The 24,912-nt window shown below is 34.7% G+C and overlaps 1 protein-coding gene across 4 annotated transcripts in view; it reads right to left on the bottom strand.

The window, feature by feature from the left end:
* The window catches only part of ZNF280D (zinc finger protein 280D), a 119,480-nt gene that overhangs the window by 53,273 nt on the left and 41,295 nt on the right, over window positions 1-24,912 (bottom strand). For all 4 annotated transcript variants that reach the window (XM_060097293.1, XM_060097296.1, XM_060097295.1 and 1 more), the window contains 6 exons: window positions 24,133-24,303; window positions 23,879-23,988; window positions 15,987-16,210; window positions 12,919-13,076; window positions 12,005-12,105; window positions 10,837-10,983 (listed from right to left, as the gene is read on the bottom strand). In XM_060097293.1, coding sequence (XP_059953276.1) covers window positions 10,837-10,983; window positions 12,005-12,105; window positions 12,919-13,076; window positions 15,987-16,210; window positions 23,879-23,988; window positions 24,133-24,303 — 911 coding nt within the window. The remainder of the gene's footprint in view (window positions 1-10,836; window positions 10,984-12,004; window positions 12,106-12,918; window positions 13,077-15,986; window positions 16,211-23,878; window positions 23,989-24,132; window positions 24,304-24,912) is intronic.

Here is a 24,912-nt window from a genome sequence, read left to right as displayed (position 1 = left end):
TGGATTTCTTCCCTACCTCCCTGCCCCCCAAAATATGTTCTTTCCTCAGTCTTCACCATATGACAGTATATGAAAATTCCACTCTTGCAGCTGCTTAGGACAAAAAACTTGGTCACTCTCTCACATCCCATATCCAACCCATTAATACAATGTGTCAGCTCTACCTTCAAAAACTGTCATAATATTTCCACTTAGTACCTTCAACCACTGCTACAATACTTGTCCAAGACACTCAACTTGACTAATAATAACCTCCTATGTTCTCCCTTTCATGTTCTTTCTTCCCTATGATCTATTCTCCCCACATCTGCCAATGATCTTAAAACATGGCAGATCTTTCACATGCTTAAAATGCTGATGGTTTTCCAAAGTCCTGATTCTGGTTTACAAGGCTCTATATGAATCGGCCTGCATTCTATTGCTACAACCTTATTTCTTACTACTTTTCCGCTTATTACTTTACTCTGCTCCAGCCACAACTGGCCTCTGTGATGTTCTTTGAGTGCCCCAGGTACACACTCACTTCACTCCCGATATAATGTTACTTCTCCCAGATTTCCTCACAGCTTACTCCTTTATTTCTTTCAGAGAGGCCCGTTTTTGGCCACTATATGTACAAGACAGCAACCACTCCACTCCTCCACTCCCAACATCTCCCCAATCCTAGGTACTCCTTATCCTCCACATTTTCCTTCTACAGTACTTATTTCCACCTAGTACACATATACCTTCAAATATAAGTACACATATATTTATTATTTTTCTCCACTATAATCCAAATTCCAGAGGACACAAACTTTGCTTTGTTCACTGCTATGTAATACCTAAGTCTCTGGCACCAGTAAGGCACTCAATAAATATTTGTTATATAAATGGACAGTAAGGCAGAAAGCAAGAGACTGACAGAAAGTGCATATGAGCAGCAGGTACAATTTAACTAGTTCAAAATGTCTGCCATTCCATTCAATGAAAATACATCCAGAATCCTGAGACAGAATACATTAATCTACTATTCCCTTAGTTGGACATGTCTTGTACATTTCTCTTGTGTATGTATGCATTTAAATGTGCAAAAGGTGATAAAGACACAGTACATTTTTTAATAACATGATGTTCAATCAAAGAAGTAATGATCTATTCCAAGGGTAGAGAAATAATTGTCTGTGTTGAATTTTGGATAAGCATGCTACACTGTTTAGGGTAATACTGACTATATGTAATTTCTGACCTTAGACCTAATAATACCAAAATAAAATCTGACTCTGTGGTAGAACAATGAAAGGCTGGGCTCAGAAATCAAATTTTAACTCTGGTTTTTATTAGGTAATGTGACATGGAGCAACTTACTTTCTCCAAAACTTTGTTTCCTCATGTCTAAGGGTGATTGTGAGGATTCAACAAGATAATGTGCATGTAAAGCACCTGTTGCTGTCATAAGGTAAATGACTGCATATGTTAACTACTTACTGTTTTTATTAAAGATCTAATGGACATATCTAACACATCCAAAATCACTTTCATTATTTCTTAAAAGTCATAACAACTAGAATGTTAGCTCTAAAATCACCCAAGACCTAACAATACATTGTCTTAAACAAAAGTTACAACCAAAGTCTTCTAAAACAATAAAATGAGTCATAGAGTCAACAATTCTTATTATCTCATATTGCTCTAATAATGTTATCACGATTACAAGTTTTTGCTCAGCTATAATTTTCCAGTCTTTTGTAAATAATCATACAAATTGTAAATTTCTTGAAGGATGCATGATGATCCTTCTTTTGATAGATTTTCCCCTCTTAACTGCTGCCTACCTCCTAGGTGCTCCAAATAAACAAAAAAGAAAACTGGACAGGCATGGCAAGTGAAGACATAAAACTCAGGGTATAAAAACTGATTACAGGGCCTCCCTGGTGGCGCAGTGGTTAAGAGTCCGCCTGCCGATGCAGGGGATACGGGTTCGTGCCCCGGTCTGGGAGGATCCCATATGCCGCGGAGCGGCTGGGCCCGTGAGCCATGGCCGCTGGGCCTGCGCATCCGGAGCCTGTGCTCCGCAATGGGAGAGGCCACAACAGTGAGAGGCCCGCATACCGCAAAAAGAAAAAAAAAAAAAAAAAAAAACTGATTACAAATCACAAAGCTGGGGAGGAGCTTCAAGATGGCGGACGAGTAAGACGTGGAGATCACCTTCCTCCCCACAAATACATCAGAAATACATCTACATGTGGAACAACTGCAAAAGAACACCTACTGAACGCTGGCAGAAGACCTCAGAGCTCCCCAAAGACAAGAAAGTCCCCACGTACCTGGGCAGGGCAAGAGAATAAAGAATAAACAGAGACAAAAGGATAGGGACAGGACCTGCACCAGTGGGAGGGAGCTGTGAAGGAGGAAAGGTTTCCACACACTAGGAAGCCCCTTTGCAGGCGGAGACTGCGGGTGGCAGAGCGGGGAAAGCTTCGGAGCCACGGAGGAGAGTGCAGAGACGGGGGTGCGGAGGGCAAAGCGGAGAGATTCCCGCACAGAGGACCGGTGCCGACCAGCACTCACCAGCCCGAGAGGCTTGTCTGCTCACCCGCTGGGACGGGCGGGGGCTGGGAGCTGAGGCTCCGGCTTCAGTTTGATCCCAGGGAGAGGACTGGGGTTGGCGGCGTGAACACAGCCTGAAGGGGCTAGTGTGCCACAGCTAGCCGGGAGGGAGTCCGGGAAAAAGTCTGGACCTGCCTAAGAGGCAAGAGACTTTTTCTTGCCTCTTTGTTTCCTGGTGCGCCAGGAGAGGGGATTAAGAGCGCCGCTTAAAGGAGCTCCAGAGACGGGCGCAAGCCGCGGCTATCAGCACGGACCCCAGAGACGGGCATGAGACGCTAAGGCTGCTGCTGTCGCCACCAAGAAGCCTGTGTGCAATCACAGGTCACTCTCCACACCTCCCCTCCTGGGAGCCTGTGCAGCCCGCCACTGCCAGGGTCCCATGATCCAGAGACAACTTCCCCGGGAGAACGCACGGTGCGCCTCAGGCTGGTGCAACATCACACTGGCCTCTACCGCCGCAGGCCTGCCCCGAACTCCATACCCCTCCCTCGCCCCGGCCTGAGTGAGCCAGAGCCCCCCAATCAGCTGCTCCTTTAATCCCGTCCTGTCTGAGCGAAGAACACACGCCCACAGGCAACCTACACGCAGAGGCGGGGCCAAATCCAAAGCTGAAGCCCAGCAGCTGTGCAGACAAAGAAGAGAAAGGGAAATCTCTCCCAGCAGCCTCAGGAGCAGCATATTAAATCTCCACAATCAACTTGATGTACCCTGCATCTGTGGAATACCTGAGTAGACAACCAATCATCCCAAATTGAGGAGGTGCACTTTGGGAGCAACGATATATTTTTTTCCCCTTTTTCTCTTTATGTGAGTGTGTATGCATATGCTTCTGTGTGTGATTTTGTCTATATAGCTTTGCTTTAACCATTTGTCCTAGGGTTCTGTCTGTCTGTTTTGTTTGCTTGTTTTCAGTGTTTGTTATTGGTGGATTTGTTTTTTGGTTTGGTTGTTCTCTTCTTTCTTCCTTTATTTTTTAATTACTTGCAAAATTTTATTTAATAATTACCTTTTGCTTTTATTTTAATAACTGTTTTATTTTATTTTATCTTTTTCTTTCTTTCTTTCTTTCCTTTTTCTTCCCTTTTATTCTGAGTCGTGTGGATGACAAGCTCTTGGTGCTCCAGCCATGTGTCAGGGCTGTGCCTCTGACGGGGGTAGAGCCAAGTTCAGGACATTGGTCCAAAAGAGACCTCCCAGCTCACGTAATATCAAATGGCAAAAATCTCCCAGAGATCTCTATCTCAACGCCAAGACCCAGCTCCACTCAACGACCAGCAACCTACAGTGTTGGACACCATATGCCAAACACTAGCAAGACAGGAACACAACCCCACCCATTAGCAGAGAGGCTGCCTAAAATCATAATAAGGTCACAGACACCCCAAACCACCAGACGTGGACCTGCCCACCAGAAAGACAAGATCCAGCCTCATCCAGCAGAACACAGGCACTAGTTCCCTCCACCAGGAAGCCTACACAACCCACTGAACCAACCTTAGCCACTGGGGACAGACAACAAAAACAACAGAAACTATGAACCTGCAGCCTGTGAAAAGGAAACACCAAACACAGTAAGGTAAGCAAAATGAGAAGACAAAGAAACACACAGCACATGAAAGAGCAAGGTAAAAACCCACCAGACCTAACAAATGAAGAGGAAATAGGCAGTCTACTTGAAAAAGAATTCAGAATAATGATAGTAAAGATGATCCAAAATCTTGGAAATAGAATGCAGAAAATACAAAAAACGTTTAACACAGACCTAGAAGAACTAAAGAGCAAACAAACAACCATGAACAACACAATAAATGAAATTAAGAATTCTCTAGAATGGATCAATAGCAGAATAACTGAGGCATAAGAGAGGATAAATGACCTGGAATATAAAATAGTGGAAAAAACTACTGCAGAGCAGAATAAAGAAAAAAGAATGAGAAGAATTGAGGACAGTTTCAGAGACCTTTGGGACAATATTAAAAGCACCAACATTCGAATTATAGGGGTCCCAGAAGAAGAAGAGAAAAAGAAAGGAACTGAGAAAATATTTGAAGAGATTATAGTTGAAAACTTCCCTAATATGGGTAAAGAAATAGTTAATCAAGTCCAGGAAGCACAGAGAGTCCCATACAGGATAAATCTAAGGAGAAACATGGCAAGACACATATTAATCAAACTATCAAAAATTAAATACAGAGAAAAAATATTAAAAGCAGCGAGGGAAAAACAACAAATAACATACAAGGGAATCCCAATAAGGTTAACAGCTGATCTTGCAGCAGAAACTCTGCAAGCCAGAAGGGAGTGGCAGGACATATTTAAACTGACGAAAGGGAAAAACCTACAACAAAGATTACTCTATCCAGCAAGGATCTCATTCAGATTTGACAGAGAAACTGAAACCTTTACAGACAAGTAAAAGCTAAGAGAATTCAGCACAACCGAACCAGCTTTACAACAAATGCTAAAGGAACTTCTCTAGGGAGGAAACACAAGAGAAGGAAAAGACCTACAATAACAAACCCAAAACAATTAAGAAAATGGGAATAGGAACATATATATCAATAATTACCTTAAATGTAAATGGATTAAATGCTCCAAGCAAAAGACAGAGATGGGCTGAATGGATACAAAAACAAGACCCGTATATATGCTGTCTACAAGAGACCCACTTGAGACCTAGGAACACATACAGACTGAAAGTGAGAGGATGGAAAAAGATATTCCATGCAAATGGAAATCAAAAGAAAGCTGGAGTAGCAATTCTCATATCAGACAAAATAGACTTTAAAACAAAGACTATTACAAGAGACAAAGAAGGACACTACATAATGATCAAGGAATCAATCCAAGAAGAAGATATAACAATTGTAAGTATTTATGCACCCAGCATAGAAGCATCTCAATACATAAGGCAAATGCTAACAGCCATAAGAGGGGAAATCAACAGTAACACAATCATAGTAGGAGACTTTAACACCCCACTTTCACCAATGGACAGATCACCCAAAATGAAAATAAACAAGGAAACACAGCTTTAAATGATACATTAAACAAGATGGACTTCATTGATATTTATAGGATATTCCATCCAAAAACAACAGAATACACTTTCTTCTCAAGTGCTCATGGAACATTCTCCAGGATAGATCATATCTTGGGTCACAAGTCAACCCTTGGTAAATTTAAGAAATTTGAAATCGTATCAAGTATCTTATCTGACCACAACGCTATGAGACTACGTATCAATTACAGGAAAATTTCTGTAAAAAATAGAAACACATGGATGCTAAACAATACACTACTTAATAACCAAGAGATCACTGAAGAAACCAAAGAGGAAATCAAAAAATATCTAGAAACAAATGACAATGAAAACACAATGACCCAAAACCTATAGGATGCAGCAAAAGCAGTTCTAAGAGGGAAGTTGATAGCAGTACAATCTTACCTTAAGAACCAAGAAACATCTCAAATAAACAACCCAACCTTACACCTAAAGCAATTAGAGAAAGTAGAACAAAAAACCCCCGAAGTTACCAGAAGGAAAGAAATCATAAAGATCTGATCAGAAATAAATGAAAAAGAAATGAAGGAAACGATAGCAAAGATCAATAAAACTAAAAGCTGGTTCTTTGAAAAGATAAACAAAATTGATTAACCATTAGCCAGACTCATCAAGAAAAAAAGGGAGAAGACTCAAATCAGTAGAACTAAAAATGATAGAGGGGAAGTAACAACTGACACTGCAGAAATACAAAGGATCATGAGAGATTACTACAAGCAACTCTTTGACAATAAAATGGACAACCTGGAAAAAATGGACAAATTCTTAGAAATGCACAACCTTCTGAGACTGAACCAGGAAGAAATAGAAAATATGAACAGACCAATCACAAGCACTGAAATTGAAACTGTGATTAAAAATCTTCCAACAAACAAAAGCCCAGGACCAGATGGCTTCACAGGCGAATTCTATCAAACATTTAGAGAAGAGCTAAGACCTATTCTTCTCAAACTCTTCCAAAATATAGCAGAGGGAGGAACTCTCTCAAACTCATTCTACGAGGCCACCATCACCCTGATACCAAAACCAGACAAAGGTGTCACAAAGAAAGAAAACTACAGGCCAATATCACTGATGAACATAGATGCAAAAATCCTCAACAAAATACTAGCAAACAGAATCTAACAGCACATTAAAAGGATCATACACCATGATCAAGTGGGGTTTATCCCAGGAATGCAAGGATTCTTCAATATACGCAAATCAATTAATGTGATATACCATATTAACAAATTAAAGGAGGAAAACCATATGATCATCTCAATAGATGCAGAGAAAGCTTTCAACACCCATTTATGATAAAAAACCCTGCAGAAAGTAGGCATAGAGGGAACTTTCCTCAACATAATAAAGGCCATATATGACAAACCCACAGCCAACCTCGTCCTCAATGGTGAAAAACTGAAACCATTTCCACGAAGATCAGGAACAAGACAAGGTTGCCCACTCTCACCACTCTTATTCAATATAGTTTTGGAAGTCTTAGAAACAGCAATCAGAGAAGAAAAAGAAATAAAAGGAATCCAAATCGGAAAAGAAGAAGTAAAGCTGTCACTGTTTGCAGATGACATGATACTATATATAGAGAATCCTAAAGATGCCACCAGAAAACTACTAGAGCTAATCAATGAATTTGGTACAGTAGCAGGATACAAAATTAATGCATAGAAATCTCTTGCATTCCTATACACTAATGATGAAAAATCTGAAACTGAAATTAAGAAAAAACTTCCATTTACCACTGCAACAAAAAGCATAAAATACCTAGGAATAAACCTCCCTAAGGAGACAAAAGACCTGTATGCAGAAAATTATAAGACACTGATGAAAGAAATTAGAGATGATACAAATAGATGGAGCAATATACCATGTTCTTCGATTGGAAGAATCAACATTGTGAAAATGACTATATTACCCAAAGCAATCTATAGATTCAATGCAATCCTTATAAAACTACCACTGGCATTTTTCAAAGAACTAGAACAAAAAATTTCACAATTTGTATAGAAACACAGAAGACCCCGAATAGCCAAAGCAATCTTGAGAAAGAAAAACAGAGCTGGAGGAATCAGGCTCCCAGACTTCAGACTATACTACAAAGCTACAGTAATCAAGACAGTACGGTACTGGCACAAAAACAGAAATACAGATGAATGGAACAGGATAGAAAGCCCAGAGATAAACCCATGCACCTATGGTCACCTTATCTTTGATAAAGGAGGCAAGAATATATAATGAAGAAAAGACAGCCTCTTCAATTAGTGGTGCTGGGAAAACTGGACAGCTACATGTAAAAGAATGAAATTAGAACACTCCCTAACACCATATACAAAATTAAACTGAAAATGGATTACAGACCTAAATGTAAGGCCAGACACTATCAAACTCTTAGAGGAAAACATAGGCAGAACACTCCATGACATAAATCACAGCAAGATCCTTTTTGACCCATCTCCTAGAGAAATGGAAATAAAAACAAAAATAAACAAGTGGGACCTAATGAAACTTAAAAGCTTTGGAACTTTTTCCAAAGGCAAAGGAAACCATAAAGAAGACGAAAAGACAACCCTCAGAATGGGAGAAAATATTTGCAAAAGAAGCAACTGACAAAGGATTAATCTCCAAAATTTACAAGCATCTCATGCAGCTCAATATCAAAAAAAGAAACAACCCAATCCAAAAATGGGCAGAAGACCTAAATAGACATTTCTCCAAAGATGATATACAGATTGCCAACAAACACATGAAAGGATGCTCAACATCGTTAATGATTAGAGAAATGCAAATCAAAACTACAATGTGATATCATCTCACACCGGTCAGAATGGCCATCATCAAAAAATCTAGAAACAATAAATGCTGGAGAGGGTGTTGAGAAAAGGGAACCCTCTTGCACTGTTGGTGGGAATTTAAATTGATACAGCCACTATGGAGAACAGTATGGAGGTTCCTTTAAAAACTAAACATAGAACTACCATACGACCCAGCAATCCCACTACTGGGCATATACCCTGAGAAAACCATAATTCAACAAGAGTCGTGTACCACAATGTTCACTGCAGCTCTATTTACAATAGCCAGGACATGGAATCAACCTAAGTGTCCATCGACAGATGAATGGATAAAGAAGATGTGGCACATATATACAATGGAATGTTACTCAGCGATAAAAAGAAACAAAATTGAGTTATTTGTAGGGAGGTGGATGGACCTAGAGTCTGTCATACAGAGTGAAGTAAGTCAGAAAGAGAAAAACAAATACCGTATGGTAACACATATATATGGAATCTAAAAAAAAAAAAAAAAAAGGTCATGAAGAACCTAGGGGCAAGACGGGAATAACAACACAGACCTACTATAGAATGGACTTGAGGACACAGGGAAGGGGAAGGGTAAGCTGGGACAAAGTGAGAGAGTGGTAGTGTATATATGTCCATATATACACTACCAAATGTAAAATAGCTAGCTAGTGGGAAGCAGTCGCATAGCACAGGGAGATCAGCTTGGTGCTTTGTGACCAGCTAGAAGGGTGGGATAGGGAGGGTGGGAGGGAGGGAGATGCAAGAGGGAAGAGATATGGGGATATATGTATATGTATAACTGATTCACTTTGTTATAAAGCAGAAACTGACACACCATTGTAAAGCAATTATACTCCAATAAAAACGTTAAAAAAAAAATCACATAGCCCATACAGTTGGCCCACACATCTCTGTCATAATTATCATTCTTCCTACATCTATATCTCACTCTGGAGCTTAATATAGCATATGGGGAAAATGATGTTAAAAGCCCCATAATGAAATAAAACTACTGTTTTAAACTTTATTCTCCCTTTGAAAATTAAAAACCAAGGAAGAAATACAGAGTACCAAGAATAGTGTTTCTCAAATTCTGTTCCTCAAGAAATGTTTATAGATACTGAGCAAATAAAGGGTTCAATAGCCAAATGAGTCTGGGGAATACATATAATATCCTTACTTAGAGATTTACAATGTTCATTAGCATATTAAAATTTCTGAGGAATCCTGTTTTAAAAAAGAAACAACGATTTAATTTTGTAAATCTAGGCCTTTAACAAATTCATTTACCAGTAGCAGTTGGTGGGGCGGGGGGGACATGTATTAACAACTGATGGAACATTGCCAGGGAAACCCAGAATCGAAGGATCTTGCCAGAACTCCTCAAGGATAGGTAGCAACCCAGTCACAACATAGGTGATCCCAAATTTATTTTGAAATTCTACTTTTATGATCTTTCCCAATGAAGAACCACAAGCCGATTTCATGATTATCTAATAACTAGAATGGAAAGCAAAGTGAGCACGAATGCTGAAGAAACTGACATGCCAGTTTAATCAATAACAAGAAAATGTAGTGAGCTAATTAGTGAGGTGGCAAAACTTGATTACATGATCATATTGAATAAATCCACTGACTTCTGGTTTTGGCAAAGGCGCTGTTACTGTTCTTTCAAGCACTTAAGAACAGGGTCAGTGTTGCCTTAAACTTTTCAGCCCAAACAAAGGATGACTTAACTCCTTCAGGAAAAGAACCAGTAAGTATAACATCAGAGTTCAAGAGATGGGTATAAGCACTAATACTGGGTCCCAAAATATATGTAGCAGGACTAAATACAGTTCTTTGCCAGAGTTCATATATCAAGCAGTAAGTGTCACTACTGTTTCCTCTATCCCTGGCAGCTATAAAAGACCACTCCTGGTCAATGATGCCAACATGTCTTATAATATGGGAGCTAAAAGTGGGAACAAAGTTTGAAGAGAAAGAGGAAAACACGATTATGAGTCATCAATCTTCTTCATCAGTTCAAACTCATCTTTTCCCCTGCTCCTGATAATTACCTTTCCCAGAAGGTAATTCTTAGCCTCGAAATATCCGATCTTTTGGATATTCTTCCACTCATCTTCTCTTTTTTCCTTCAATCCAAGGTTTCCCATTTCTAGCTATCTTTCAAAATTTTCATGTAGGAACCACATCATCACCAGAAAGGAAGCAAGGAAAAGAAGTGGAAGTTTCACAGGTAATTCAGCATAAATTGCAAATTAATCATGTCATTTGGAACAATGCTGCTTCCCTTGCAGAACAAATCTAACCAATGTTCTAAGTCATAATCTATCTTTTCTCTAAAACAACATTAAAGGAATAAAAACTGGCAAATCTCACCTGATGCTTCATGTAATGATGCATATAGGGTGTTGCAATTTTAATAACTTTGAGGCAAAACGGACATAGCAAGTTCTTAGTGTTTTCATGGGATGTTCTAAAATGAGTTTCTACATCAGAAAATGATGATGATCTATAATTGCAAACCTACAAAAAAAAGAGATTTAGTTTAACTTGAAAACTTATAATGATATTCAATTTCAAAGTGAGAATGATAGGTCACTTGTTCAGAAGAATATTTTGTACTATTAATTCAGCCCTGATGCCTACACAACCAAGAATTCCATTAATGCAAACATCGAAAGATAATCTTTGAGACAGAAGAGTCATTACCTTTCAAAGCTTAAGGATACTTCCCAAAATATAACTAGATTCCCTTATTTTTATCAGATATTTTTATCTGTCACCCCCAATCTTGACTTGAGTTTTCAAACTCTGACACCTCTGGTACTATAAAGTTCTTCTGCTATATAAAATAGCATCTTCCTTTAGATTATAAATGGCCTCCAGGCTATGGAAGTGACAATTTATTTTTATCTTACTTTCTCATTCCTCCAAATCTGGAAAAATATGAGTCCCAAAGCATTTGGTATGGTTCTCTGAAGTAAAAGCATTTTATATTTCCCTTGTATGACTACATCTTCCCTACAGGGTAAGATAAGTTCATGTTTGTCTTTCTGCCACAGGGCTTTTCTTTGTCTATTACAGGAGTGAGCAAACAATGGCCTATGGGCCAATTCCAACTGTCTGCTGACCCTACATAACAATGTATGATTTATGCCAAGGGACTTCCTACTAATAAATTATTTACAGAAGATACTTTAATTTTAGCAACCAATTTTATCGAAATGGTTAGAAAAATAAAATATATTTCATGACATGAAAATTATATGAAATTCAAACTTCAGTGTCCATAAATAAAGTTATATTGAAACACAGTCATACCCATTCATTCACTTATTGTCTATGGCTGCCTGTGTGCTACAATGGCAGAGCTGATTAGTTGCAACGGAGATCGATGATCCTCAAAGCCTGAATACTTACTATCTTGCCCTTTATATAAAAAATTTGCTGACGCCTGTCCTAATAGGTTTAAATCTTGTAACCAAAACAAGAGATAACAAACAAACCAAACAAACATGATGTATACAATAAAATATGTGTATACCTGGCAAATATATGGCATTTCACCAGGTTTATGATTGTCCTTCATATGTTGTAAAAGAATATGCTCTGTTTCAAATGATAATTCACATATTTTGCAAATGGCTAAAAGTGGGGGAAAAAAGACATTACACCATTTTAAGATATATATACACACATAAGTATTCAATCATTATGTTGTACACCTGAAACTAATACAATGTTATATGTCAATTACACCGCAATTTTTTAAAAACGTATCCTATTGAGGCAAATAAACAAAATCAGATATATACATATGTAATTCATTTTGTACATCTATATCAACAACAACAACAATAATAGTACTAGTATTGGTGGTGGTGGTAGTGGTGAACAGTTCCATAGTTGTTAACTGTGTGCCATGCACAGTTCTAAGGACTTTACTTACATTAACTCACTCAGTTCCCATCAAAACATTATGAAGCAGGTATTTTTATTATCCCCATTATTCAAATATTAAGTGACCTGTCTGAGATCACATTAAGATCACATATTAAAAGGCAGAGCTTGGATGTGAACCCAAGCTGTCTTGCTCCAAAATCTGTGATTTTAACTACCGTTGTATTTACTTTTCTTATTCAAGTTTAAAAGAAGGGCACTGATTTCATATTTGAAAACTATTATCTGAGGCTTCTAATTTAGTCCCCCACATGTAACGCACAGGTTATTTACCATAGTGAATTATTTACAGAAGGACTTTAATTTCAGTAACTAATTTTATTTAAAAGTTTATATAAGTTAAAAATTAACTTTTTCAACCTTACTCTCAAATTTCAAAGTCATCTTCTTATTCTTATTTTTCTAACACACTTGTTCAGAGTTCAGTAACAAACTTTTCTCAGAGTTTACATTGTTAAAATCAACAATACTCAATACTTAAATGAAATTGTAACTTACTAGAAAATTCATGGGGTGTGTGTGTACTTTCAATGTGACACTGCAGTTGAAATGGTGTGGGAAACTGACGGTAGCAGTGCTGGCAGGTGGTGTGGTTTTCCCAGCTTTCACTGCTCTGCTTCTCAAGTTCCAAATGATGTTTCATGTGGTTCATAAACCTATAAATGATTGTCAACAGGTGCAAAAATTCAGATTTAAAAACAAAAATCTCACAAATAAGTACTTGAATCTAAATCTTAAAATTAGAGATATGATTACTGAAAATAAAATCTCAAAAGTCTTAAAGTCCTCTAGAAAAGTGTGCACTTTAAATAATCACTTTTATTAAGTAACTAAGTAAACATCTTTTCATCCTTGTTTTAAAATAAATAGTTATTATTAATTTGCAATATCACTAATATGCTCTCTTGATCATTTCAGATTATTAAAATTTTTTAAAAGATAAAACAGCAGGTTTCTCCTCCATACAAGAAATACTACTTACATTTTTAAATAAAATACTGAAAGGAAGGAAACTCTACCACCAAAAGCAGCTACAGAGTCATGAGAGAAATCTTTTAAGCTATGAAGATATACATTAAATTCTAGCTGCTTAAAAGACAAATTACTGGTATTTTTACTTGTATCTTGGTTTCTAAATGCATGTAATAGCAATTTTAATGCCTACAATTACAAGAACCTTTTGTCTTATTTAATGATACTGGTTTACTGTTAGCAAAGACTGTTCATTTTAACTTGCAGACTGTGCCCTTTGTAGGCAACGTCCATTTTTCAGTTTTACATTCTGCTATTTCAGCTTCCCTAAAAAGGCTTCTTATGAGCAGGAATTATGACCTTCAACAACAGACAGTGCAATATAAATGGTAGTGCCTATTTAAAAGAGCTTACTGAAGCTTTTTGCTGAATTTGAAAATAAAGTTATTCAATCAAAATAACAATTTTTAGATGGGGTCAACTATTAACAATTACTCATTTTGAGTCACTACAGGAAATAATGCTGAAATTAAGTGATAATATCATCAATCTGGATAGCAATCATCATAAAGGTTATAACATTTATTTTTTTTCACACCTCGCACAACACTACTCGTTAGTACAGGTTATGGTACACTTTGAAATATCTTTTAGACTTCCTTTGGTTTTTACACCAGCTCTACAAACACCTATAGGAAATCCTAGTCTTGGCTAAATATTTACGTATAGAGAAAATGTCATGAGCCATTAAACACTCAGCTTATGACTTTCAGCAAGTAAAATGTATCTAAATAAAATAATTTCTTAACTAGCAAGTTTTCTCTCAATTATTATATGAGCCCTCATCAGGAGCTCATACTACTTAAACCAACAGATGGAAATGAGGGAAACAAAAAAAGCAAACATCTTGCAAGGATATTCACAGAATAAAATAAACCTGTTTTGGGTGACACTCAATGTAGGGAAAAAAAACACCACACATTGACAGGGCAGAGAACAGAAATCTACAGCTATCAGCTTCTTACCATTCTCTACAAGTATCAATTTACCCTCCCAGTTTTTACTATCAAGGTAAAATATTACTTAACATATTCAATTTCTTTGGTTATAAATTGTTTTCTATTAAGGTTACATTTACTAAACAATCAATATTTCAAAAAACGCTCAATTCCTGGATGTTACCAGATGCTGCCTGCTTAAAATTTCTAGATATTAGGATACTCTAGAAATATGTAACTAGTATTCTGAAACAATAACAAAAAAAAGAAAAATTTTACTTTCATATGTTTAATATTAATGTGTTAATCTCAAAGGAAAATTTAAAAAACTGCTGAAATAAATTCTAATATCATATATATATAACATTTAAGAATAACAAAGAACTAAGCAGGGGAGCCATATTTCTATGCATTTTACTATATTAACATGATTTTTCTGGTGTATTTTACTACTAAAATGGTAAAAATATGAAAATAGGGGAAAGAGTTCTATTGTAATATTGTTTCAGTGTTATATCACGAAGTACAATATTTCTTCTGTTAAACTACTGGGACCATTAGCTATTGATGGCTGTTAAAACTTAATAAAAGGGGATAAATGTGAAAACTTGTATGAAATAATATATGTAAAAGAATTTTTAAAACTATAAAGCACTACCATAAAAAATAATTATTATAGGAGTTTATCACAGTATATTTCAGGGGTTTTCTATATGCTTCTTCTTGGACCCAAGAACTCACAGGAAAATAAAATAAATGCTGGGTCTACAAGTAAACTATAGGTGCCTAAGAATACTAATTACAAATAATAGTCACCAAGGGTAAACATAAAAAGGTATGCATATATATGTACACACACACACATGCCTCAACTGACGGAAGTACACTGACATCTGCAACTTACTTTAAAATGCATAAAAAAACCCAAATAGTTTGAAGGAAGGATGAATAGCTATATGATGAAGCAAGTATAGTTAAATGTTAATGATAGAATCAAGATGATAAGTATACAAGTGTCCATTACAAAATATTTTTATATTTGTTGAATGTTGAAAATTTTTATAATAAAATGATGGTAAAAAACCTTACCAAATATAAATGTCAAGCTATTTAACCAATAAAAATATCAATCAGTACGTCTTCTCATTTTATCTTGTAACTAACTCTTTTGTGGGATTCGAGCATTAAACAAGATTAGTATATAAGAGGTCAAACTGGACAAAACATAAATAAGTGGTTCCTCTTGTGGTGTGAAAAAAAATAAAATTCAAAAGCAGCTAAATATGAAAATCATCTCATGAAAATTCCTAGATCACTGATAATATAGGTAAAAGAAGTTAATTTTGTTTTATTTGAAATAAAGTTTGTCCTTTCTTAAGTTATTTTAAAGAAATACAACTAACTGGATCCAAGAGTCAACTCTAAAATATAAGAAAGGACAAAAGCTTTTTAACAAGAGAATATGTCTTTGTTCTTAGTGCAAAGTGTTAAAATCTCTTATCTAGAATAATACTTAAAAATGCAAGATAAAGATACAACATTTATATCTGTAGCATTCCAATATTCAAATAGAAATAAAAATAAGTGCTAACATACCTAATATTATTTTTAAGAATTTTCAAGCAACTGAAGCATTTAAAGGTTGTGTAAGTCTTCTGTTCTTCCTGGACATCTCCTTCATGTTTTCCATAATAAAAGTCATTAACTAACATGATCAGTTTTCCTTTTTCTGAATCAACAGTCTTACTTTGATTTGCTGTACTTGAAAATTCTGTTTTAGCCAGTCCCAAAAAGTTATTTATCATGTCTGGACAACAGTACTGAAAGAGAAAAAACAGAAGTCTTATTTATCTCTTAAAACAATTAGAAACCAAAATAAGGTTCTTTGTTTACAACTAAGGTCAGACCATGTAAAACTATGCTTGGTGATATATCTGGAAAAATATTCACCACAAGCTTGTGGTGCATATACATACTCTCAAAATCTCAAACAATAAACATCTATTATCTTAGTAAAAAAAAATTTTTTAAAGAAAGAAAAGAAAAACCTTAAAACCAGGACTTGACTATTGATCTAATAGTCTTTTCCTTATAATCTGTCTTTTCAGATGTAAATATTTAACAACATTTAAATTAAAACTAAACACTGTTCATATCCATGCCATGACAGAGTATAGAAAGGAAATGAGTTTTACATGCCATAATGTATGTGTTTAACTATATATATACTAAATTTCCTAATATTGGTTGGAACTGGACATTGAGCACAGCTAACCTGCCATTCCTTAGACTCAAAGTGCTAAAAAAATGCACAGGGAAAAAATAAAGAACCATCGGTTATGTCTTGAATGCTTCAACAGTTACATCTTGAAATCTAGAATGCTTATACATTTGACGGGGAAATTTAGTTCCTCATTTGGAAAATGAAGATGTCATATAAACTGGTTCCAATGTGAAATACTTTCATACATGAGCTTTTTTTTCCCCCAAAAGATAATTAATTAATTTATTGTACATAATTTTCAGTTTTAGAATTTCTCTAAGGCAGTTTTACTCAGAGGGCTATCCAAGGAAGACCTGCATTAGAAAAACCAGAAGTGCTTGTCAAAATGCTAATTCCTGGGCCTACTTCAGACCAATAAGCCACAAAGTCTAGAGGTAGGGCCCAGAAATCTATATTTTTTAACAAGGCACCTACGTAATTCTTTTACAATATAAACCAACTGACTTAAACTCTTCCTAAACACATTATCTCATAAATTAGTAGCAACATAAGAAAGTCTGAAAATCTAAACACAACTCTATTCCATTTCTAAGAATAATAAAATCCACTTCCTCTCCTGCCATATTGAAATGTGACATTATTGGTGAAACTTTCTGTGTCACATGAGAAGCTGGACTTTTGATGCAAGACAGACCTATAATATTTCCTTCGATCGCACTTATTTTGTTCACTTCTCAATTCTGAAACCTACAGAGGAAAAAAACACACACACAAAATCTGAAATAGATCCAAAAGAGAGGAGAAAAAAAATACTAAATAAAATGAACTGACAAAAAAGTGACATAATTTATGCTTAGGAGTTAAGGTTGCACCCGTAAGCTAAATTAGGATAAGGGTATTAATTCTCTAAGACAATATGACCCTCTGTAGTCTACCACTCTGAATAAACACAATTGAAATGAAACCACAATAAAAAGAGAGAAATGAGAAAGGTTTTGCTACCTATGTTTCTAGATTCTTAAGACACATAATATTTAAGAGCTCAAACTTAAGAAAGTCACACTGGGGTTTCCCTGGTGGCACAGTGGTTAAGAATCCGCCTGTCAATGCAGGGGACATGGGTTCGAGCCCTGGTCTGGGAAGATCCCACATGCCACGGAGCAACTAAGCCCATGCACCACAACTAGTGAGCCTGCACTCTAGAGCCTGCGAGTCACAACTACTGAAGCCCGTGCACCTAGAACCCGTGCTCTGCAACAGAAGAAGCCACTGCAATGAGAAGCCCACGCAATGCAACAAAGAGTAGCCCCTGCTTGCCGCAACTAGAGAAAGCCTGCTCGCAGCAATGAAGACCCAACACAGCCATAAATAAATAAATAAATAAATAAAATTTATTTTAAAAAAAAAAGTTGCACTGTTACAAAGGACTTTAGAAAGCTAAAGTCAAAAAATGTTGTTTTTGACTTTAAGGACAAATGGAGAAAAGGATGAGTCAGAGTAAACTCACTAACACTATTAGAAAAATGATTTAATATATGTCTTACTACAAATGATGTGTATCAGTAACATCATTTTGATAGACAAAATTCCTCATCTTATCTGCAGTTTTACTATAGGGATGATCTCAAACATCAATTGGAAAAAATTATAATGTACAAAATGATGTAATACAGAATAGTCTCACTAATTAGAAATGTGGGAAATCTTATATACTCAAACGTTAAATCTGGCTTTCAGACTGTAGGAGTTACTCTGAGTCATATTTGAGAATTGATTCTCTTCTGAAATCTATAAAATAATCTATGTAATCTACAGTAGAGTGTGCTGCAAGGTTTATATTCTACAGAAATGTCTAATTTAGTACATCTATAAACGTTTGTTACTCTAAATACTCATAAATGCATTATAGACGATAAATTGCTTGCTGTTCTTCCAGTTTCTTTTTTGTTCTACAGAAAAGCAAGATAGGACCAGATTTTAAAAATAAACACACAAATCTCATTCACAATATCGTTTAAACAATGTTTCATATTCCTATAAAATAGCTGAATGATAAACCACTGATAAACAAGAATGGGTGAGGTGCACTGAAGAAGGTTGGGGGATTTAGTAATTGAGAGGACAGTATCTTACAGAAAATATCCAAAAGGCAAGAAAGGAAGTTAAGAAATGAGAACTAGGCTTAGATTTAAAGTTTTATGATAAGACAGAACAAGTGATGGATGGCACGGCTGAGCTACGGCCCAACACTAACTGGTCACCTTTTATTCAGCCCTAGTACCCTTTTGGTTCTAGCCCTTCACTGTAACCCCAGGTTCATCCCTTATTTCCTGGGTTAGTCATTCTGCAAATATTAAACACTTTAATGCCATATACTATAATTTGACAAACAGTAGATAACATCTAAACACCATTCTAATCTTTACTCCTCCCAATAGATATACCATGTTCTGTTGCTTTGTTAGTACCTAAAAATTTAGATGGGATTTCCAGAGCAAAGAAGGGGTACCATTTTTAAATAGTAAAAAAAAAAACTTCCCATATGGTCATCCTACATAAGTCAACATTTTTCCCTTCTCCTTGTGAGATACATCCAAAAAACCACAACAACCAAATTCCAAAAATTTAATTTTCATTAAAACTCAAAGTCAGATAGAATCCACAGACTCCACAACATATGAAAGCACTACCAAAAGCAGCCAGATCAGGCAGAAGACAGGCAGCTGGAAGCAGACCAGAGAAGTCAAAAGAACCCAATGTTAACAGACCTTAGAAAGTGTCAGGAAAACATATATTCTAAGGTGAAATACACATCATGAAGTGCAAATCTATGTTCTTTGTTTGCAAAACCAAGTGTAGGAGCTGGAGCAAGAAGGACGGCAGAAATTCCTCAAACCTCATTCAGTACAGAGAAACAGAAAAGGAATGCTACATATAAAATCAGACACACAAGTTACACTTACAGGAAGAAGTTGTATAAACCAGCTAATAGGCTGTGAGATTATCCTGGCAACCTATGCTTCCCAAAAGAAGCTTTGTACAAAACAACTAACCCAAGAAAATCTACCTTGTTCAATATGATAGGAACTTACATCTAAACAAAAATAATTTAAGATAAATTGAGGAAGTGTAAAATTCTCACAAAAACACCTTAGAGCAGATGCAGATAAAAATAGGGGCCAAAAAAAAAATAGGGGCCAAAATTTTTGCCATAAATTTAAAAAAACTTAATGAAGCAACTGTGTCTATTTGGAAGACCAAAAAGCAAAAAGAGATGGCAAGACAAAAAGAAGACATAAAGACTGGCAAAATCAAGAGTAAAAGTAGAGAAAAAAAATAAAACCAGATAGCTAAACACAAATTAGAAAAGTACACTGGTGAACAGATGTTGGAAAATAAAATAAATGAGAAAAGCTTAGTAAATTAAAAGAAGGAGGGAAGGGGAGGGGAGGGGAGAGGAGAGGAGAGGAGAAGAGGGAAGAGAGAAAGAATTAAAAGGATTAGGAAGAAAATCACAAATATGCCAGACAAAGGACATTGAACAAATGAACAAATGAGTACTGGACAACACCCAGCCTCCCAAATAACAAAACAATTGTATGGAATTTAAAGATACAAATCAAGAAAAATGCACTAAAATAAAGGAAGACACAAATTTACAAGCTGAAAGAACATGCTATATGTCAGAGAAGATTCATCCAAAATTCTCAACACGAAGTCACTGCAGAATTATCAGTCTTTCAAAATAAAGAATCCTCTGGACAGCCAGGCAAAAAGAGCAAATCATTTATAAAGGGAAAAATAATTCAAGCTTATCCCAAATTCTTAACAACATTAGACATTGTAAAACAAAAGCAACACCAAGATCCTCAAAGTGGGCTCCAACTTTATTATCTGGCCAAACTGTCTTTCATGAATGGACTATAGTCAAACTGTTTTAAACATGAAGGAACTCAAAGAATACTGTTCTCAGGCCCTTCCTGAGGAAATTACTATGGGATGAACTTTAGTCAAACAAGAGATAACCAAAGGAACCATAACAAAAAGACTGGTGATGAGCACTGAATATATTTACTGTGGAAAAGAATTAAAACAAATACGGAAATAAGGTTAAGAAAACTGAATGAATATGTCATATGCCCTGACAATGGAAAAATGATACAACCAACAAATAAAAACTGTAAGGAGGTAAAAGGACAATAAATATGAGGTCAAGAGAGTTCATAGATTGCTTCACATATGGTAGCAGTACATCAAGGAATATAATTTAGAGCTACCAAATAAAGAAGTGCAGGTATGAGCATTTTCAATATTACAAAGAAATAGTACACTCAGAAAGATAATATTGACTAAAATCAGTAGGAGAGGAGAAGGTAAGGTTGGGGTTAAGAATAGGAAATTTAATGCTACTTTAATCAATTTTAATAGTAGAGAATAGCCAAAGGAATAGGAGACTATTGGAATTATATTAACATTAAAATTAGAAGGGTAAAAAGGAAAACAAAAATACAACTTCCATAAAAACCCAAATTACATACATGGAAAGCAACAACATAGTGAAAGAAAGAAAGAAAGAGAGAGAGAGAGAGAAAGAGGAAGAAAAGAGCAAAAAATTGTGACAGAACCAAGATCAAATAAACCTATCACATCTATGAAAATAAGTAAATTTAACTCAACTACTGAAACAAAAAAGATTTTCATTATAGGATCACAACTTTCTGCTTAAAGCAAGAGGCATACTTAAAACAAAGCCACTCAGAAGGGTTGAAAATAAAAGGATAAACAAAGAATACACTAGGCAAATAGAAACCAGAAGAAAACAAGGGGTGAGCCTAAAAGGCATTAAACTTTAAGACAAAAAAGGACATTTTATAAAAATGCTAAAGGATGCATTCACAATACAGTTATTAAAGAGATTCATCTGTATCACAAACAATAGCAACAATCTTAAAACAGAATTGCAATATACCAAAAAAATATATTGGTGGTGAAAGATGTGGATTGAGATGTGGTATTTCTCAATCCATGACAGAGCAAGTAAACAAAAAAATAAGTTAAGTTATAGAAATCTAAATAATGTAATTAATAAGCTAGATCTGGTTGATAAATATCAAATTCCCTAAACAGAAATAACGTACCTATCTCCAAGTTAAATAGCCCATACACTTGTCAAAAGGGGAATAATAATAAGTGTTTGGGAGAACTTGAGCTTTTTACCATTAAAAGTTTGAATACCAGTTATGCCAATTAACTGGCTATAAAACAATGAGAAAAATGTCTATCTCAAAGAATTTTCTAAGGATTAAATGAAATAACATATTTAAAGCTTAGTAGTCTCACATGGTCTCAGGTAAGTATATTGTTGTTATTATTGTAGCACATTTGAATTATGTTTTAGGTATTCTTCACTGAAAGAAAACATTATTTCTGTGGTACAGTCATCTACTTATCTATAATAAAAGCAAAATAATCATTTACAAATAATCTAAAAATCTTATTTTTTTTAAATAGAAATTATTATTGTAAATTATAATTTATGTATAAAATGCATAATCTAGAACATAAAGTCTCCATAATTTTATACTTCCCTGTCCGAGATCTGGTGACTATTCTCTAAGATTTCTTTATGATATAAAGGAATATAATAAATTATTCATAATACATTCAGCTTAGTTCAATAATATGTCTTAGAGCTATCTTCCCATATCATCATTCTAGAGATTCCATCCTTTTTAAAAATGCTGCATAGTGTTTTATTATATGAATATTATATGAAGTTGTGATTGTTTCTAATATGAGTAATCACAAACAATGCTATAACATGTTTTGGAAGTAAAGCTACATTTTGGAAAATGATTGCCAGTCTCACCAGGTACAGTATATATAATGAGCTACAGCTTGTACACAAAACAGAAAAGAAGTAAGAGCACTTGTGTTCACCCGTTTATGCAGAAAGAAGACAAGGGAGGATAGAAAACAAACTAATAAAAATTATTTTCTTTGAGAGTCATACTGGGAACCAGGTAAATAGAGACAGGGATAAGAGTTTTTACTTGTATGCCTTTGTAAACTTTTCAATTTTGAATCATATGACTATTACCTGTTCAAATAACTAAAGATAACTAAAGAATTTAGCCCTTTCTTTTTTCCCTATGTCCAAAATGAAATCATGAAAAAACATCAGGTTATCTCATCAAAATATTACATAAATAGGAAAACTGAAAGCACTTGTACAGGTTAATTCTCATATAAGAACAAACCACAAAGTGCAATTATCAGGGAGTACATACTGCGAGCTAGAAGTAGTCACAGATCAAATAGAGTTTTGTATTTAAATAGACTATATTTGAAATTAAAAAGTTCCTTTATTTTTTTCTACTTTTTTTGTAAAATACTGAATTTCAAAAAAGATTTGTCAATCCCTGAAACAGTGAGCAATCCCTGAAACTTTTCCATAGATATTTCTTTACCACTGCATCCTTCTCCTTCCTTCTTTTCTCCATATGATCTACACTGCCTTTTTTCTTGTCTCTTTCCCCCTTCCTTGCATTTATACCGGGCACAGGAGAGGAATACAGGCTATCTTTCCATAGACACAGCAGGGTACTGTAATATCTACCAAAATATTTTAAGTGAAGTGTTACCTAAACCTCCTATTTCATTTGTACTTTGAAAATTTCTTAAAATCTAATTTCAGGAGCTTCTTATACCAATAAAAAGCTCAAATTAATTTATAACAATTACACAAACTATATTCTGGACTAAGTTAAAACAATTATTTCATATAAAATCCTCCATCATTTGGAGTTTATGTCTGAGTGCTGAAATTAAAGTAAAACTAAGATTTTCATTGCGTAACATGACACACACGTTAGTATGAACAAAAAAGATAACTAAAGAACTGTTAACTTATATGAAATATTAAACACATAATAAAATGCCTATTTTTAAGAAGTTTCAAGTATGCATAAGCTACTAAATAAGATATTCTGAACAATGCATTATTTTCATTTAAAGTTAGAATACAATAAGGAGACATTATAATGTATATGAACTTTATTTTTTAAATTTGATGATTCAGAAGAAATTTTTAAATCTTATATGAATACAATCATTATGAATATAAACTTTTACCTAACATATGTAAATACCAATATGAGAATATTTATCTAAATATCTGAACAAATCATTATTTACTGCAAATCAATCAATATTTTTAGGGATTTGCAAACCTTTTTAAAATTAAATTTTGGAAAAGTTTTACCTTCATGTGATTTTTCAAAGGATCCAAAAGATTGAAATGAATATTGCATTTTGGACAAGCTCTTGGAAAAGGTGTTCCATTTTTAGATTGATTTGATGAGATATTTGTACCTAAAATAAATTCAAAATATATATGATTCAAAATTCATCACTTTTTAACCTTCAATAACCATTATTGATAGTCTGTACTACAATTTCTATAATTCATATATAAATACTATAATTTCTTTTTTATATGCTACATTTCATATTTACCTTTTGATGGCATAGCCTGGGGAGATGTCACTGAAAGAGATTTAACTGAAGAAAATACAGCTGAGGAATTTGTTCCAGAAACACCTTCACTGGGTTTAGACTTTTTTGGATTAACACTGTTTACTTCAGAAGTAGAAGGACGTTTTGATAAAAATGAACTTTCATTCATACCTATAATGATTTAAATAGTCAGAAAATATTTTTAAAGACTTTATTTAGAACATTGCTTACAACTAAGTAAAAATACTTTGGAGTGAAATTAAATGTAATATAATTGAATTATCACATCATACAAATAACAATAAATAATGACAAAAATTGATGTGATCAAAAGTTAGGGGATATAAAGAAACTGTATAAATATCTATTACATACTATATATATTCAAATTATTCATAAAATACCATTCTATGTAAGACAATACTAAATATAACGTCAAATAAAGAAATATATAAACAGCTATTATGAAAGAAGGCAGAGCAAGCAAAAAAAAAAAAAGTTAAAGCACATAGAATATGCCAGGGCTCCCACAAAAGAATTAACTTTAGATGCTTAAGTGAGTGAGTTCGTTTAAAAAGAACAAAAATCCAAAAATTTAGAGAGACACTTTAGAAGCTTTTTATTTAATGACTTAATGAAAAGTTAGTTTTGTCCACCTAACTAAGAAGTGGTCTACTCATGGCTTTAGGTTATATTATCCATTTATTCCTACATACAAAGTGGAAACTACTAATCTTGAATGATAAAACCTCATTCATTCATGTGAAAGGGTTCATAATA

Source organism: Mesoplodon densirostris, chromosome 4, assembly GCF_025265405.1.
Source record: "Mesoplodon densirostris isolate mMesDen1 chromosome 4, mMesDen1 primary haplotype, whole genome shotgun sequence".
Classification (NCBI taxonomy): domain Eukaryota; kingdom Metazoa; phylum Chordata; class Mammalia; order Artiodactyla; family Ziphiidae; genus Mesoplodon; species Mesoplodon densirostris.
The sequence above is the reverse complement of the archived record's forward strand: the minus strand, read 5'-3'. Positions and strand labels throughout refer to the sequence as shown.